The 18773-nt window shown below is 45.9% G+C and overlaps 1 protein-coding gene across 1 annotated transcript; it reads right to left on the bottom strand.

The window, feature by feature from the left end:
- Positions 1-3963: 3963 nt before the first annotated feature.
- On the bottom strand, positions 3964-18329 carry ALG11 (ALG11 alpha-1,2-mannosyltransferase). The gene is made up of 4 exons (XM_040340336.1): positions 18162-18329; positions 16182-16415; positions 10992-11917; positions 3964-4352 (listed from the first exon to the last, which is right to left on the bottom strand). The coding sequence occupies exons 1-4, from the start codon at positions 18194-18196 to the stop codon at positions 4081-4083; spliced, it is 1467 nt and encodes a 488-aa protein (XP_040196270.1). The 5' UTR covers positions 18197-18329; the 3' UTR covers positions 3964-4080.
- Positions 18330-18773: the final 444 nt, after the last annotated feature.

Genomic DNA, 18773 nt, shown 5'->3' with positions numbered 1-18773 from the left:
GTTCAGTGATTCACAGGAAAGCTAAATCTTCAAGCATTTTTACAGTAAATGTTTGAGTTTGTAAAGGAAAATGTAGACCTTGCTATTTTTTTGGGAAACGTCCAATATTCATTTTTCTTCACTTTCTGCTAAGGTTGTACCGACACCGATACTAGTATCGGTATCGGTACCGATACCGAGCATTTGTGCGAGTACTTGTACTCGCACAAATGCTCCCGATGCCTGACCCGATACTTGGTCAGCGGGCGGCCTCAGTGGGCGGAGCGGGCAAAATCAGCGGGTCCTCACCTGCAGTAGAGAAATAGCTAGGTAAGCTGTCAGGGTGCAGCCGCATCAGGATCAGTGACCGGACTGTCACATTCGGTCGCCGTCAGCTTGGACATCCCGACGCCCATCTTGGCACACAGTAAGCCAGCAGCTGACATCTTGTTACACCCAGCCCATATAGTTCGGGCTGGGTGGAACAAGATGTCTGCTGATACTTACTGATGCCGAGTGCAGGGTATATCATTTAGTCATGTCATTTATTGCTGCATTTCAGTGGCAGCCACCTGTCAGTGCCATCAGTGCCCATAAGTGCCGCCTATCAGTGCCAGCAACCTGTCAGTGCCATCAGTGCCCATAAGATCTGCCCACAAGTGCCATCAGTGCCTATAACTGCCGCCTATCAATGCCAGCCACCTGTCAGTGCCATCAGTGCCCATAACTGCCAACTGTCAGTGCCGCCCATTAATACCAACCACCTGTCAGTCCTAGCCACCTGTCAGTGCCATCAGCGACCATAACTGCCGCCTATCAGTGCCAGCCACCTGTCAGTGCCCATAAGTGCCGTCTATCAGTGCCACCTGTCAGTGCCCATAGGTGCCACCTATCGGTGCCCATCAGGCAAACTGTCACATGGCATTAAAAAAAAAAAAAAGTATCGGCAAGTAGATAAAAAAAGGTATCGGTACTTGTACTCGGTCCTAAAAAAGTCGTATTGGGACAGCCCTACTTTCTGCAAAGTAATACATTTGAAACTTTTTTTTTTCATTTTTTTATTTGGAATAGACTGTGCAGTGTTCCCAATGCATTTGCATGTATGGAAATAAAAGCCATTATAAAGGATTTTGAGCTTTACTCACTTTTTTTTTTAACACACTATTATTTTGAACACAACTGCACAACTTTTATTACACAGGTTAGGCTGGGTTCACACTACGGTTTTCCCGTCCGTCAGCCGCATACGATTTATATGAAAAACCGTATGCGGCTGAAACGGACGGGAACGTATGGAACCGCACACATGTGCCTTTTCCATTGACATTAATGTTAAAGGAAAACGTATGCGTTTGCCATACTGTTTTAAAAACGACCGCAAAACCGTGGTTGAACACGGTTTTGCGTACGTTTAAAAAACGTTTTGCCAGCAAATCGTACGCACCCGGATGCATCTGAGTGCATACGATTTGCAATGCATTCTCTATCTATACGTTTTCCCGTCCGGGCCCGTACGTTTTCAATACTGAAATCGTATGCGGCTGACGGACGGGAAAACCGTAGTGTGAACCCAGCCTTAGTCAGCATATGTGTTAGGAGGAGGGAGGGAATATGTTTTAAAACTAGTTAGGTTTTAGCTGGAATTCTACTTTAATGGAGAAACTAGTAGCTCTCTAGTACTTAACAAAATATGAATATTGTTCACACCTAGTAATGATAGTTAATTACAAAGCATTTGCCAAGGATTTCACCCAATGTATCATGGAGGAAAAGAGCTTTTTGCCCCCATTCACACTGATGTGACATGCAATTTACAAATCACACCTAAAGTCGCATCTAATGTCTTTCTATGGCACCGTCTTCAAGGGTTACTAAACCATTGTTATTTTAATATAAAAAAAATCATGTTATACTTACCTGCTATGTGCAGTTGGTTTTGCACAGAGCGGCCCCGATCCTCCTCTTCTCGGGTCCCTTGCTAGCACTCCTGGCTTCTCCCTCCTGCCCCACAGCAAGCAGCTATTTCCGAAGGCACCAAAGCAGGCGCTCTCCCAACCCATGGCTCTGTGTCCAACCACACACACAGCCTTGGCTCGGCCCCGCCCCCGCCATCTCCTGATTGGCTCACTGGCTGTGACTGACAGCATTTGGAGCCAATGGCTCCTGCCAAATACCAATCAGGAGTGCACGTCCCTGGACAGGCAAGACTCTCGTGTACATCGCTGGATAAAGAGGGGGCTCAGGTAAGTTTTGGGGGGGGGGGGGGGGGGGGCTGCTGCACACAGAAGGTTTTTTACTTTAATGCATAAAGTTATAAAGCCTTGTGCCTTTACAACCACTTTAATAGATGCGATTTGAAGAAGCGAGATTTGAAAAATAGCTCCTGCACTATTGTTGGCGATTTCATGTGTGACTTGCATTGCCATCTATGCATGAAATTGCACAGATGTCCACCAGCCCCAGACTTAAAAAAAAAAAAAAATATTGCACTGTCCTGCGGCTTTGAAATTGCATCTTCAAATATACCTGGTGGCTTGAGGAAAGGGTACAGTATTAAAGTGATAATAAAGTGCATTTTTTTCTTTAAAAATAACAAACGTGTTATACTTGCCTCCTCTGTACAGTGGTTTTGCACAGAGCAGCCCAGATCCTTCTTTTCTCGGGTCCCTCGCTGGCACTCCTGGCCCCTCCCTCCTATCGAGTGCCCCCACAGCAAGCAGCTTGCTATGGGTGCATTTGAGCCGAGCTGCTGCTATGCGTGTCCATTCAGACACGGAGCTGTGGTGCAGCCTTGCCCTCTCTTTCCTCTGATTTGCTCACCGAGTTTGATTGACAGCAGTGGGAGCCAATGGCGCCCACTGTGTGTCTCCGCCAATCAGGACTTAGAGTCCCGAATAGCAGAGTCTCTTGTGCAACATTTCTGGATCGAGAAGGGGCTCAGGCAGGGCTTGACAAATCCCGGGCGCCAGGTCGCCATGGCGACTAGAAATAGGGTCCTGGCGACTTGGCTTGGAAGGGGGGGCAACAAAAAAAAATATATTTTTTTTTTGTTTTTTTTGTGAGCTGGCACCATCTGGTGGTGAGCTCTTAGTAATACAAGTTATTACCACCAGATGTGTAAGCTGGCACCATCTGGTGGTGGCCGTTGGTATTACAAGTTAAGCATTGCAAGTTAAACAGCAATTCTAATGTAATTTTTCACTATTATCACTGCCATCTTCCCTCTAATTAGAACCCCCAAACATTATATATATATATTTTTTATCCTAACACCCTAGAGAATAAAATGGCGATCGTTGCAATACTTTCTGTCACGCCGTATTTGCGCAGCGGTCTTGCAAGCGCACTTTTTTAGGGAAAAAATTACACTTTTTTAAATAAAAAAATAAGACAACAGTAAAGTTATCCCCATTTTTTTTAATATTATGAAAGATAATGTTACGCCGAGTAAATTGATACCCAACATGTCACGCTTCAAAATTACGTCCGCTCGTGGAATGGCGTCAAACTTTTTCCCTTTAAAATCTCCATAGGCGACGTTTAAAAAACTCTACAGGTTGCATGTTTTGCGTTACAGAGGAGGTCTAGGGCTAGAATTATTGCTCTCGCTCTACCAATCGCGGCGATACCTTACATGTGTGGTTTGAACACCGTTTACATATGCAGTCGCTGCTCACGTATGTGTTCGCTTCTGTGCGCAAGCTCGTCGGGACGGGACGCGTTTTCTGGCTCCTAACTTTTTTAGCTGGCTCCTAGATTCCAAGCAAATTTGTCAACCCCTGGGCTCAGGTAAGTATTTGGGGGGGGGGGGGGGGGGGCTACACACAAGGTTTTTGACACTTGGATCTAGTGTAGTCAAAGTCTACATAGTATGCCACAGGGTACAAGTATATATTGCAAGGCTGGGAAGTTGCTTAGGTGCATGTACTCTACTTTATGTTGTATAATGCAACTTTAATATAGACTTAAAAAAAAAAACTCACCTTTGGAGGAACTGCACATTTAATTTTCAACAGACATATATTTTACATATTACAAAAAATATTTACACTTTCCCCTCCAGTTCCCAAGCACATATACATAAAATGGCAGATAACAACATTACTTAAATAGCAAGTCAGTAGCAGAAAGAAAGTTTGCTTCAAACTCCTGGTCTGAGAACCTAGAGACAGACTGCCGTGCATCCCGTCTGATCTGCAGTCTTTTGTGGTCAGGTAGACACAAGATGTGCTCCATAGCGGAGGCATAGGTATCCACGCTGTCGGCCAGGAAACCCGTCTGTTGTCCTTCGTAGGGCACTACAATGTCTAGTTTGGGGCCTCCAGAGTTGTGAGCCAGAATTATTGTGCCTGCTGCCATACATTCAACCACTCCTGGGAAAAAAAAAACAAATCACATTATATTCCATATGTCAGCAAGGTACACAGTCAAATCAGTCATCTATATGAAGAAACTGGAGAGACTTCACTGTGTACTTCTATACAAGTCCTGCAAATTATTAGAAATGACACTTTATGGGCCATCTAAACACTAATTGGGTAATTTCTCTTGTAATTGGCTCATTGCTTTTCCCAGCCCTTTTCCACCTATTGTGTCATTGGGACCGATCATGTGACCATAGTGGGAAGTCCCTCCCAGTGAATGAAGGTACAGCTCTATATAGGATAATACATCATTTAGTATATAGTAAATTATACAGTGCAAGTACCTGAATTAGACTTCATGTCAGCATCTTGCAATACATGAGCTTCCAGACACAAGCAATCCAATCGGAGTGCCAAGAGTTCAAGGCAATTTAAAGTGGTTATAAAGGCTGAAGGTTTTTTACCCGTAATGCATGCCATGCAGGAAGGAAAAAAACCTTCAGTGTGCAGCTCCCTCCTCAGCACCCCCAATACTTACCTTAACCACTTGCTGCCCGCCAATGACAAATTGACGTCAGCAAAGTGGTTGTAGAATCCTGACTGGACGTCATATGACGTCCTCAGGATCTTGAGCCGCTGCGCGCCCCCGGGGGCGTGCATCGTGGCGATCGTTGTTGCAGGGTTTCAGTCTGACACCCCGCAACACCGATCAAGGTAAAGAGTCTCTCACGGAGACTCTTTACCACGTGATCAGCCGTGTCCAATCACGGCTGATCACGATGTAAACAGGAAAAGCCGGTAATCGGCTTTTCCTCACTCGCGTCTGTCAGACGCGAGTAGAGGAGAGCCGATCGGCTGCTCCTGTGACAGGGGGGGTTTGTGCTGATCAATTACCAGCACAGCCCCCCCCCCCCCCCCGAGGATGCCCACTGGACCACCAGGGATGCAAAAAAAAAGGTATGCCAACCTAGATCACCAGGGATGAAAAGGACACAAAAAATGGATGCCAATCAGTGCCGCAATGGATGCCAATTAGTGCCCACAATGGGCATCACTGACTGGAAGGCATTGTTTGGCACTGATTGGCATCCATTAGTACAACACATACGATAGTGCCCATCTATGCCCATCCGTGCCACCTATACGTGCCCATCCATGCCGCCTATCCGTGCCCATCCATGTTGCCTATCCGTGCCCATCCATGCCGCCTATCCGTGCCACCTATCAGTGCCCATCCGTGCCGCCTATCAGTGCCCGACAGTGCAGTACCATCAGTGAAGGAGAAAACGTACTTATTTACAATGTTTTATAACAGAAACAAAAAAAATTTTTTTCCAACATTTTCGGTAATATTTACTTTTTTTGGCAGAAAATGAATATCCCAGAGGTTATCAAATACCACCAAAAGAAAGCTCTATTTGTGGGTACAAAGTTATAAAAATTTAGTTTGGGTACAGTGTAGCATGACCGCGCAATTGTCATTCAAAGTGCGACAGTGCTGAAAGCTGAAAATTGGTCTGGGCGGGAAGGTGTATAAGTGCCCTGTATGGAAGTGGTTAAAGGAATTTTTTTTTTTTTTTGCTGAAATGACTGTTTACAGGGTATGGAGACATAATAGTTAACTGATTCCTTTTAAAATTGATTAAAAATAGATAAAAATCAATCCTATAATGTACCTACAGTTTTGTTTTTGCATGTTATCCTGCCTCTGTGCTAGACAGAGCCATAGAGCAGTGATGGTTTGAAAAATGAAACTAGAAGCTCCCAGTACTGTGGTCATCAGGAAACAGACAACCAGGAAGTGTCCAGAACAGAGAAGGATTACAGCAACATCAGAGCAAAAACGAACAATGAGGACATGAAACCAGGACTGCAGTAAGGTAAAGGAAGCTATTTAGCTAAAAAAAAAAAAAAAAAAAAAAAATGTTTCCTTTAGTGACCCTTTAAGCCCGATCACGATTCAGCGATGTTCACAAGACCCGAGGCTCTCCCTCCTGATTATACAGCAAACTACATCATAATATGGCAGCTAGGAAAGACTAAATCAAGTTGAAATTTGCATGAAGGAAAAAATCCTTCTGGGTGCGCCAGTCCCCCCCCAATACTTACTTGAGCCCTATCCAGTGATGTGCACGAGAGTCTTGGCTCTCCGGGGACTCTCACTCCTCATTGGCAGATGCAACAAGAGCTATTGGCTCCCGCTGCTGTCAATTACAGCCAGTGAGGCTAGAGCAGGGCGGAGCAAAAGTGTTGTATGGAAACAGAGAGCCAGCTCAGGAGCGAGCACGCAAAAGTGAACTCACCAAGGGGGAGAGGCCCAGAGCGCTGGCGGGGCGGGGGGGGGCCTGAGAAGAGGTTAGGGGCTGCTCTGTTCAAAAACATTCCACATTGGAGGCAAGTATGACATGTCTGTTCCCCCCCCCATTAAAGGGTTTCCTTTACAATCACTTTAAAGGGGAAGTTCACCTTACAGATAAATGTGTAAGGTGAACTTATACAGGACCCCCTCCTCGCCTACTCCCCGACCCTCCCCCCCCCCCAATCCCACTGAAATCTCCTGATGCGGATATACCGGGGCTTAGAATGGGAGAGTGCCGCAGTCCAGGTCCTTTTCTGTAAAGGTAAACTTACACTTTAATGATAAGATTGATTCATAGCAGAACAGAGCCAAAGCATTTTGGAGGCCAAACAAACCCTGGTGAAGGGGAAGTGCGTTTGGCCCCCAAAACATGTTGGCTCACTTCTGCTAGGAATCAATTTGATCATTAAATTGCTTTGGACGTTTGTTAGGTGCTCTCATTGGATTCTACGTGTCTGGATTCTTTAGGCAAAAAAAATAAAAATAAATGTTGGATAGAGCAAGGGAGGGTTATAACTAGGGATGCATCAATACCGCTTTAAGACCAAATACTGATACTTTTTCGCAAGTGTTGGCCAATACCAATTACCGATGCAAATTACCAATATCTATTTTACCCTTGGATGCATTTTTTATTATGGTTCACACCAGAGTAATTTGTCATACGATTTAAAGTTCAAAATCACACGACAAGTTGCACCCCATTTGTGATTCCGTTGACTTCTGTTAAAGTTGCAAGCAGCAAAAAATCAGAGGTCCAAATTGCACCAGTCTTTGAAATCGCGCTAAAGTAATGCGATTTCAAAGCCGCAGATCAGTGCGGTTTAATTTAATTGTGAATTCATTTAACAGAACTCAATGTAAGTTGCAATGAAAAATTGCAAAAAAGGTATTGGTTTTAGCATCAGTGCATTTGCATGAGTACTCGTGCAAATGCTTAATATCAGCACAGATACCGGTATCGGTGCAATGATAATTATAACCCCTGTCAAATTTTTGTGTCCAATGGGGGGGGGGGGCTTGCTTTACCTTCACTTCCTGTCCCATAACCAAACAGGAAGTGAGAGGAACTCTCTGCAAATTAAGGGAATTCCTGCCCCTCCCCGGTCACCAGTAATAGTGTCCCCATTGGAAGATTCCCCCTCTATTACTTTTCTGGGGGCCACCTAAGATTTGGGATTTTCTTTTACTTTACCATTATCATTGAAAGTGAACAGGACAAAGAGGGTGAATGTCAATAAAGTGGAAGTTTAGGCAAAAACTAATTCTAATCCTACTCTATTCCACATTCACATGTTTGTGCCCCCATTAAAGTGGAAGTTTAGGCAACAACCAACTCTAATCCCAATCTTTGCCACATTCTAAGACTAATTTATCTAGCCCTGTAAAGCAAAAAAAAAATAAAAAATTCACTGTATTTATCTGTTCTGCAGCTGATCCGGTCTGGTTTCCAGCGGCGGATGCTGTGTGCAGGAGAGGACCGACAACGGCTGGGAAATAGGAAGTGACATCAGCCATAGACTTACTATGGGACTTCTGTTGTCGGCTGCCTTTCCTACACCCGCCTCCACACTGAAACTGCCGCTGACAGCTCAGCCTGGGACCGGACCGGATTGGCTGCAGAACAGGCAAATACAGCGATTTTGCTTTACAGGGCTAGATAAATTAGTCTTAGAATGTGGCAAAGATTGGGATTAGAGTTGGTTGTTGCCTAAACTTCCACTTTAATGGGGGCACAAACAGCAATAAAAACTGAAAATCGGTCTAATCCATCTCCACTCGTTTTGCATTCAGTTATACTTTAAGGCTGGGTTCACACCAGTGCAAATTGGATGCAGGTTTTTCCACATCCAATTAGAATAACAGGAGATTGTGACCGGCTCTCCAGAGCAGCTCCGATGCGTCTTCTGGTCCGTTTTAGGTCCGAATACAGCCAAAAGTTCGGGCTGAAATCAGACCTGAAACAGTGAATGGAGACACACCGGACCCCTGCTGTGAGACGCTCCGTGTTGCAGTGTGAACCCAGCCTTAATGTTATGAAACTGCAGCAGATAAAAATCAGGTCTCCTGCTCCGCCAGAGAGGGCTGTGTTACGTGGCAGAGATGTATAATCTTAGAACTGGATGGACACAAATACAAATTCTCTGGCAGGGAAATCTGCATTTCATGTATGTATTTAGTGGTTTGCCTGGAGTTCAGTATGAAAGGTTTGCTAGCTTCTGCAACTTTATGGACTTCTTCAGCCATCTGTAAATACAAGCCACCTTTCACACTTGTGCGACTTGGAACTGCAAAGTTGCGGGACAAGTTGTACCCCATGATTTTCAATGAGTACCATTTATATCTCTGCGACTTCAACTCGCAGTAACTTCAAAGTAGTCCCTGCACTACTTTGGTCTGACTTGAGGTCCATAGACCTCAAGATTACACAGTCACCGCTTCAAAAATCGCACGACTTGCAGGTCGCACAAGTGTGCGTATCTGATAGAAGCCTTCAGCAATAGTGGCCCTCTCTGACACTGTAGCTTCACTGTGTCCACCAGAGTGTGATACTCAACACGGCCTTCACTGACCTATTGAAACTGTATAAACCACTGGGGTGAAAAAAATAAATAAAAATTACACCTTTTATTACAGAAATGTCTCAATCAGTTAGCCTTTAAAAATAGTTTATCCTCAGTTTACATTTTCGAGTAAAATTGCCTATGAAGTCACCGGCCCCAGTAGCTAAAAAAACAAACAAGGACATTGCTGGCTCTTGAGAGGCTCGGAGCAAGCGCTCAAAGTATGGCGTGTCCAAGCAACAAGGTAGGATGGAGGAATGCCAATAATGGAGGTTTTTTCAGCCAGGCTTATGGGGGTGCCACAAATAACCTGAAGGTAGGGCAAGTACAATAACCACTTCAGCCCCGGATGGTTGACCCCCCTTCACGACCAGGCCATTTTTTGTAATACGGCACTGCCTTACTTTAACTGACAATTGTGTGGTCATGCAATGCTGCGTACAAATAAAATGTATGTCCCTCCCCCACAAATTGAGCTTTCTATTGGTGGCATTTAAATCACTGCGGTTTTATTTTTTTGCGCTATAATAAAAAATAAAAAAAACACAACATCTAGGCCAATATGTATTCTGCTAAAAAAAAATCCCAATAAGCGTGTATTGATTGGTCTTCACAAAGGTTATAGCGTCTACAAACTGGGATATTTTTATGGAATTTTTTACATTTATTTTTTACTAGTAATGGCGGCAGCGATCAGCGACTTATAGCGGGATTGCAGCGGACAAATCGGACATGACATTTTTTGGGGGGACCAGTGGCACCAATACAGTGATCGGTGCTAAATAATATGCACTGTAACTGTACTGACACTGGCAAGGAAGGGGTTAACATTAGGGGCAATTAAAAGGTTAAATGTGTCCCTAGAGCAGGGGTCTCCAAACTTTTCAAACAAAGGGCCACTTTATTGCCCTTCAGACTTTAGGAGGGCCGGATTGTGGCCAGCAGGGGAAGAAAATGTCACGGATCTGGCATCAGTGAGAACAAATATGGCCTCAGGGTTGGTGGTCAATAGGGGGAGGAATATTCCCCCAATTAGTAGGAGGAATAGTATCCCATCTTTGGTATCGGTGGATGATATAGTGCCCCATTGTTGGTGTCAGTGGGAGGAATAGAGCCTCATATCAGTGGGAGGAATTGTGCCCCAAGGGCCGGATAAAGGCTAGAAAAGGGCCACATCTGGCCCTCGGGCCGCAGTTTGGAGACCCCTGCCCTAGAGGATGCTTTCTAACTGTGAAGGTGTGCTTGCACTGCAAGACAGAGATCCATGTTCCTGCTTAGCAGAAACACAAGATCTCAGGGTCTTCTCCTTTCATAGAACATTGATCTGCCATGTCTACATAGGACCAATTGATCTGCCTCTGGAACAATTGGCTCCCGCTGTGTCCAATCACAGCCGGAGTGCAACTGGATGCACAAAGTAGTTGTGATGATATGTATGGTTTTACCAACTCGTCAAAGTTGCAAAACTGGGCTTAGGCACTAAGAATTTATTTATCCTTAGGTGTTAATTAATCTTTTTCAAAGCAATAGAGCTTTAACCTCCTGGGGACCACTGGTTGCATACTAAAATGTGAACTAAGATAAAAGTCTCTGCCTTTTCACTGATATGAAAATAGGCAGGATGGAGATGTCTGGAGTTGGGCTTTAAAGAATGTTGCTAGCTTGTAGTAGAAATCTTATCCTTATACCAAATGTTACTTTTCCTATATGGAGTGACATTCTTACCAATTCCAAAGTGCTCATTCCACATGGTGTGCAGCCCAATGGCGGCTTCACTGAGATGTTTCTTCAGCTCATCAAAGGGAATGTTCACTTTAAACTCCACAGGAACTTCCAAGTCTTTGCTGAGCTTCTTTAGCTCCTCCACACGAAGTTCATCTTCCTTGTTGCGGCATCCACCAATCAGTAAGAGCTTTAGGTTTGCTCGTTCCTCTTGTGTCTTCTTTGCCAGTAAAGCATTGAAGGCTCGGATTTGTAGAGGGTGGTCTTTCTCTGGCCTAAATTGGCCAATAGACACGATGGATTGGCCCTTTTTCTCTTGCTCCGCCTCCAGACTAATATCTAAAAATGTCTGCACATCGCAAGGTGGATAGACGATACTCGTACGCTCGCTGCATTTCCAAAGATCCAAGATGTGGTTGAAGGTCCATGTAGAGTTAACCATCACCAAATCACTACACGAGCCGACCCATCCATAAATCCAAGCAAACAGATAATAGTAGATTAACTTTAGTCTGCTGAGCACAGGATTGTTGGAGATCACGGAAGCGTTGTTGAACCTCGCATGGTGGTCCCGAACTACAGACAGCATATCTGTGCTGATCGTTGGATAGTGCACATAGCAGCCCACGCGGCAACCCCCCAGATATTTAAACAGAGGCAAAGTAAATGCGTAACCCATGGAATCAATATAAATATCAGGAACACATTTTGTCAGTGCTTCCCACCCAAGAACGATGGAACCCAAGCTCTGACCCAGCAGGGTGAAATGTGGGTAAAATCTGTCTTCCACAAAGTTACGCTTTTCCAGGAATATGAACTTTACAGGATAGGACAGCTTGATGTTAAATCTCCCGACAGCTCCATTTAGAATCTGTTCTCCAGATACATCTTTGTCTCCTGTGTAGACAACGTACACAGCGTTCTTGTACCTAGAAAAATAATAAGAGCACCAGAATTAACAAAACAGTGGTCCTTGTGTACAACTGTATGCACCAACAGTATAAGGCTCCATGCACACAGAAGCCACGCACGCGCCTGATTTAAATGGTGCCCACCCCATTTGAATTAGGCGGGCTTGCGCCGAGCGCATTTACGTTACACCGCCGCAAGTTTACAGGTAAGAGCGGCGGTGTAACGTAAATGGGATACGTTAGGCCACCGCGGAGTAACGTAATTGTCTATGAATCTGGCCCTGCAACTGTTGAGATAGTAAGAGACTGTAAGGGAAACCAGCAGTGAAGCCTTGCAGCTTCACAGACAGTTGCCTACTGCACATGCGCAAAGTGTGCTGCGCTTTCTGAATGGCCCGACGGCGGGGAAATAAGGAGGGGGCCGCAAACAGGTACCCGCAAACAGGTACCCGCTTTCCCCCTCCCTCCCAAAAGGTGCCAAATGAGCAGATAAGCAGAGCTTCCACTGTTGGGTGGAACTCCGCTTTAATGCAGAGAATGCATTAAAGCAGAGTTCCACCCAAAAGTGGAACTTCCTGGACAGGTTGAGGTAGCGAGTTCCAGAAGATGGGAGAGGCTTTGGAGAAATCCTGGAGATGAGAATGGGAGGAGGAGACGAGAGAGCTTGAGAAGAGTGGAGAGGACGGTTTGGGTGATATTTGGAGGCAAGATTGGCGATATAGCTTGGGGCAGAGTTGTGAATGCCTTTGGGAGATTTAGTAAAACTGGAGAGTGCAAATTTTGGTGCAGCTCTGCATAGAAACCGATCCACTTCTAACGTCAGCTTGTCCAATTAAACTTTGACAAAAAAAAAAAATATGGAAACTGATTGGTTTCTATGTGGAACTGCACCAGATTTTGTATTCTCCAGTTCTAGTAAATCAACCGCATAGTGACCACACATCACCATGTAAAGGGACTAGTGTTGTAACATATAGGACTATATTTATTGCACTATTAACATGAAATATGTATAGAAACATTTACATAAACACACACATGTGGACTGTTTACATTCACTACCAATGCAAAAACAGATGAAAAAACAGACTGTTTGTCCATTTACAGACGTTTAATAACAGAAGAAAAATAGGGCTTAAAAAAAAACTGATGTTGACAGATACAGATGCAAATGAACGATCATCTGTTTACATCCGTTTTTCCCTAGAAATGCATTGATGTCCGTTTTTCATCCATCAACAGACGGATAAAATAAATGGACAAATGGTCCGCATGTGTGAAAGGGGCCTTACAGTATGATACAAGTTACTATATGTGCGCCCGCACAACTACCTCATTCATTCATAGAGATCTACTACTGAATGAACTACAAGTCCCATCTGCTACCGCAGCTGATGGACTTGTAGTTCTCAATGGAACAGGAGTGTGCCGATTAGAACACTTGTAGTCAATTGACACTTTATCCAGCTCAGTAACTGTAGGAAGTGTCTGCAGCAGTCGGATGCCCCTTTCATACCTGCGGACCGTTCAGATCCACCTGTCAGTTTTTTCAGGCGCTCCATAAATCTCTATGGAGCAATGGATGTCAGCGGTGACATGTCCACTGACACCCGATCAGACCCAATCTGATCCTCTCCGCTAAAATGTGACGGATGCAAACCCTATTTTGTATCCGTCTGGCGGTTCATTTTCATCCGATCCCCCATAGAGGAGGAGAGCGGAGAGCTGACAGGTCGATCCCTGCACAGTGTGCAGGGACCGACCTGTAATCTGCCGGCTCAGCGGAGTGATCCCCGCTGAGCAAGCGGATGCTTAAAAATGGATCCTCACGGATCCGCAGAACACTATCTGTGATCCCCAGGCTCCTGTATAATAAAAAAAAATAAAAACCTGCATTATTATCTTCTGTTAAAGGTAAGTTTAGTCTTTCAATTTTCCATATGGTAGGAGACTGTCCTAAAACCCCGACCAGTTTCAGGTACAAGAAAAAAATTGTTGTGGTCCGAGGCACCATAGGTAAATGGTCTCCATCCCAAATTGGAACAAAAAAAAAGAAAGTTTGGTCAGCGGGACTTTAAATGAGGCCAATCACCATGCGGGGTGAGCATGTAAGGTATATGGTATTGCTTAATTGGGTTCCAAAACAAAAAAGGGGGAGTTGATGGTACAGGCAGCACATCAGGCAGTACCTGAATCTTAGAAGAACTCGAAAGTCCTACGAGAGGCTTGTTAAATTCCACATGACTCTGTGCTGTACAAACTTTATCTCCTGCTCCAATGCATGTCTGAGGCTGTACTGGGGAAAGGAGGGGGAGGTAGTCCTCTAACCCAGTGATTCTCAACCCTGTCCTCAAGTACCCCCAACAGGCCATGAGTTGGAAATTTCTCTTAGGGCCAGTTCACACCAGATGCAGTTCCGTTCGCTTTTTTTCTGCACGCACAATGTTTTCCCATGTATTCCAATGGCTCTAGTTCACACCATGCAGTCAGTTTCCGGTGCAGAAACTGACTGCATGGTGTGAACTAGAGCCATTGGAATACATGGGGAAAACACTGTGGCCCGGATTCACGTAGAAGCGCGTATCGTATCCTATTTACGTTACGCCTCCGCAACTTTGACAGGCAAGTGCCGTATTCTCAAACCAAAGTTGCGGCGGCGTAGCGCAAATAGGCCGGCGTAAGCCCCTGCCTTATTCAAATGTGGTAGATGTGGGCGTGTGTTATGTAAATTTAATGTGACCCCACGTAAAAGTATCCCAGTGTGCATGCTCCAAATTAACCCGCAAGAAGCCAATGCTTTCGACGTAAACGTAAATGACGCCCAGCCCTATTCGCGAACGACTTACGCAAACAACGTAACATTTTCTAGATTCGACGCGGGAACGACGTCCATACTTAACATTGGTACGCCTCATATAGCAGGGGTAACTTTACGCTGGGAAAAGCCTAGCGTATCTGTACTGAGTCGGCCGGGCGTACGTTCGTGAATTGGCGTATCTAGCTGATTTACATATTCTAGGCGTAAATCAGCGTACATGCCCCTAGCAGCCAGCGTAAAATATGCAGTCAAGATACGACGGCGTAAGAGACTTACGCTGGTCGTATCTTAGTGAAATTTTGGCGTATCTGATTCTTTGAATCAGGCGCCAAAATACGACGGCTCGGACTCAGAGTTACGCCGGCGTATCTGGAGATACGCCGGCGTAACTCGTACGAGAATCCGGGCCTGTGCATGCATTTTGTACAGAAAAAAAGCGACTGGAACTGCGTCTGGTGTGAACTGGCACTTAGATAAAATAGCTGCCATTGAATGATTTAAAGATAAAGGAAAACCTGTAAACATGGCCTGTTGGGGGTACTTGAGGGCAGGGTTGACAACCACTGCTCTAACCTACTGTACACTTGGGGGTTGATTTACTAAAGACAACTAGACTGTGCACTCATTTTCCAGATACATTTCTTGGTCCAGATTCAAAGGCATTTAGAAATGAGATCACCAATTATAGGAATTAAGGGGCAAATTCACCAAAGAGATACGACGGCGTATCTCCTGATACGCCGTCGTATCTCTGTTTCTATCTATGCGACTGATTCATAGAACCAGTTACGCATAGATATCCATAAGATCCGACAGGTGTAATTGTTTTACACTGTCGGATCTTAGGATGCAATACCGCGGCCGCCTCTGGGGGGAGTTTGCGTGGTAAACCAGCGCCGGGTATGCAAATTAGGAGTTACGGCGATTCCTGACGGATTTTCGAGTTCGCTACGTCGCTGCTAGTCTAGTTTGCCGTCGCAAACTTAGTCGTCGTTTGACCTGCCCTAACTTTACTCAGCAATCGTATTGCTGTTTAAAGTATGGCCGTCGTTCCCGCGTCGAAATTTAAAATTTAACGTCGTTTGCGTAACATGTCCGTGAATACGGAAGTACGCTACGCGCGTCGCCGTTCTAAAAAATGACGTCATGACGCGCAAAGCACGACGGGAATTGCGAAACTGAGCATGCGCAGTAGGTCCGGCGCGGGAGCGTGCCTAATTTAAATGGCACACGCCCATTTGAATTGGCCCGCCTTGCGCCAGAGGCTGCCAGCGTAGTTTTCATCGCAAGTGCTTTGTGAATCAGGCACTTGCGATGAAAACTTGCAGCGGTGTAACGTTACGCCGCCGCAGTTCTATGTGAATCTGGCCCTAAGGTAGCAGGGAAGAGAAGTGGAAATGAAGGCCAGGCAGGCTGGGCGTGGAAGGTACAGACAATGCACATTGTTATACAGAGATCACCTACCTCTTCTGTAACGCTCGGAGAGCGCACCACAGCACCCTCTCCCCTCCTCCTCCCGCATTGCAGTATGGATGGAAAAAGGCGACCACTTTCTGTGCCTGGCCATCGCTGCCTAACTGCACGGCGGACTTTTTCTTTTGAGCAATCCAAAGCCGAAGGCAACACAGAAGAATTCCCAGCAGAAGTGTGGCTGTGATACTGGCAATCAGAGCCGGCATGAACAACGACGTCAGAAGTCTGCAGAGAAAAATCATTCAATAAGCATTACTCAAATAAACACTTCATGGCTTCACACTTCTCCCTTTCAATGGGCGAATGCGAATGTGAGTTCACCGCTCCAAAGAAGCTGCTGGTAGGACTTTTTCTGACGCCCTGCCAGCGCACCGCTTCAGTGTGAAAGCCCTCAGGTCCTCACGCTGGAGTGAATAGAGCAGCTGTTTTAGGGCGGTTTGCAGGCGCTATTTTTAACGCTATAGTGCCTGCAAAACACATTCAGCGTGAAAGGGGTCTTACCATTATCAGTGAAAGAAAAAAAAAAAATCCTACATTTTGGGTGGTCTCCAGAAGAGGAAATCATCCAATGGGGACAGTTTAGGCGACTCAACCAGGATCTTCCTCTCCCTGGAGGGATTTCCTCGCACTTCCTGTTTTGGCTATAGGACAGGAAGTAAAGGGAAATCTACTGAAAGGGATACATATCCAAAATGAAAAATAGGACTTGTATGTTAGTGCAGACTTCTGGGGAAATCAGTGAGCCAATCACACAAGCAGGAAATTATGTTTCTGGGGGGTGTTCTCTACACATTCTGTCATTTTTAATAAAATGCAATAAGAAATTGTGTTGCAATTGTATAAGCTAAATAAAAAAATGTAATTCGCTATTTTTTTCCCCCACACAAAAGTGGAGCTACCCGTTAAAGCAGCATTAAAGTGGTTGTAAAGGAATACGTTTTTTTACCTTATTGCAGTCTATGCATCAAGATAAAACTTGTGTGTAGCAGCCCCCCTAATACTTACCTGAGCCCCCCCTCTCTGTCCACGATTCCCTCTGCCATCCAGGACTTTCCTCCTGATTGGCTAAGATGTAAAAACAGTGCCATTGGCTCCTGCTGTCAAAGTCAGCTAGCCAATCAACATAAAGATGGGGTGGAACTGAACGGCAGCTCCGTGTCTGAATGGCAGGGCCGATCCGCCCTATAGGCTCACTATGCAAGCCGCTTAGGGCCCCGCAAAGCTGCGGAGGGCCCCCCAAAATACTAGAGGCCCCGCCTGGTGAGAAGTCATTTTCGGCCCCTCACCCCTCTTCTCAACTCGCTGGCTGCATGGGAGAAGAGGTAAGAAGTCACTGTAATGTAAGATGTCATTTCTGACAGCAGAACACCCCCTTAATGTGACATGTTACTGTTAGCAGCGCCAGACCCCCCCCCCCCCCTCCCCCCGCGCGCCTCAACTTTAATGTGACATGTAATTTTGCTTAGGGCCCCAGGGAGGTCACACGGAGCTGCAGCTCAGCTGCCCCCATAGCAAGCTGCTTGCTGTGGGGGCACTGGAGGGAGGAGCCAGAAGCTCCAATCAGCTGCAGGTGCCGACATCGCTGGAGTCCAAGACAGGTAAGTGTCCCAATAATAAAAGCCAGCAGTTACAGTATTTGTGGCTGCTGACTTTTAATTATTTTTTTGGGGGGGGTGGACCTCCTCTTTAACGTGGCAGCATCTATTCCATTTCTGTAGACGGGATTCTGCTTCTAACCTGACAGTGGATAGGATTTTCTCACTTCCTGTTGTGTGAAGAAGACAGGAAGTGAAGAGAAGTCTCCTCCACCTGACAGCGATGGCTTAAAAAAACCTCCCCACTACAATCCAATCCTAAAGGACTGGTTTATATTTAGATACATGAAAGAAGAAGTAGTGATCTGATGGAGATCGCTGCGGTATATAGTGAGCCCCCCACCCCGGTGCCATATCCCTGTGTCAGGTGTCTCACCTCATCAGCCCGCACACACACAGCACTCCAGCCATGACTGGAGGATCACAGCTTCACACGTCACCACAACAACGCCACCATCCGGCGCTCAGGCTGATTGGCTGCGCTTCTAACACACGCCTATTGCGCGCTGACGTCGGCGCCTGGCAACCAGGAAGCTTCCCGCACGTGATTGTAGAAAGACCAGAGACTAAAGGCCTTTGGGCGTGGTTTAACCCCAGACAGGGCAGTGTGGGCGTGTCTTAGAAGAATGGGGGGAGGGGGCGAAGAGCATATAAACTTAGTATGGAGGGCATGTCTAGGAAAAGTTAGCGTGGGAGGGCGTGGCTAAAGCTAAGGGGAGGGGTTGTGTCTGAACGAGTGACAGTGGAGAGGCGTGACTAAAGCTAAGGGGTGGGGTTGTGTCTGAACGAGTGACAGTGGAGAGGCGTGGCTAAAGCTAAGGGGAGGGGTTGTGTCTTAACGAGTGACAGTGGAGAGGCGTGGCTAAAGCTAAGGGGTGGGGTCGTGTCTGAACGAGTGACAGTGGAGAGGCGTGGCTAAAGCTAAAGGGGTGGGGTCGTGTCTGAACGAGTGACAGTGGAGAGGCGTGGCTAAAGCTAAAGGGGTGGG

The sequence above is a fragment of the Rana temporaria genome, chromosome 2, assembly GCF_905171775.1.
Source record: "Rana temporaria chromosome 2, aRanTem1.1, whole genome shotgun sequence".
Taxonomy (NCBI): Eukaryota; Metazoa; Chordata; class Amphibia; order Anura; family Ranidae; genus Rana; species Rana temporaria.
Note: the sequence above shows the minus strand (reverse complement) of the source record. Positions and strands in the feature narration are given on the sequence as shown.

Bases quoted from the DNA above. Each gene is read 5' to 3' on its own strand.
- ALG11 (XM_040340336.1), bottom strand. From the start codon at position 18,196: ATGGCTGGAGTGCTGTGTGTGTGCGGGCTGATGAG. The intron at 16,416-18,161 runs GTGAGACACCTG...TTTTCTCTGCAG, and splicing joins TGTGTGTGCGGGCTGATGAG to ACTTCTGACGTCGTTGTTCA. The intron at 4,353-10,991 runs GTAAGAATGTCA...TTTTTTTCCCAG, and splicing joins GAATGAGCACTTTGGAATTG to GAGTGGTTGAATGTATGGCA.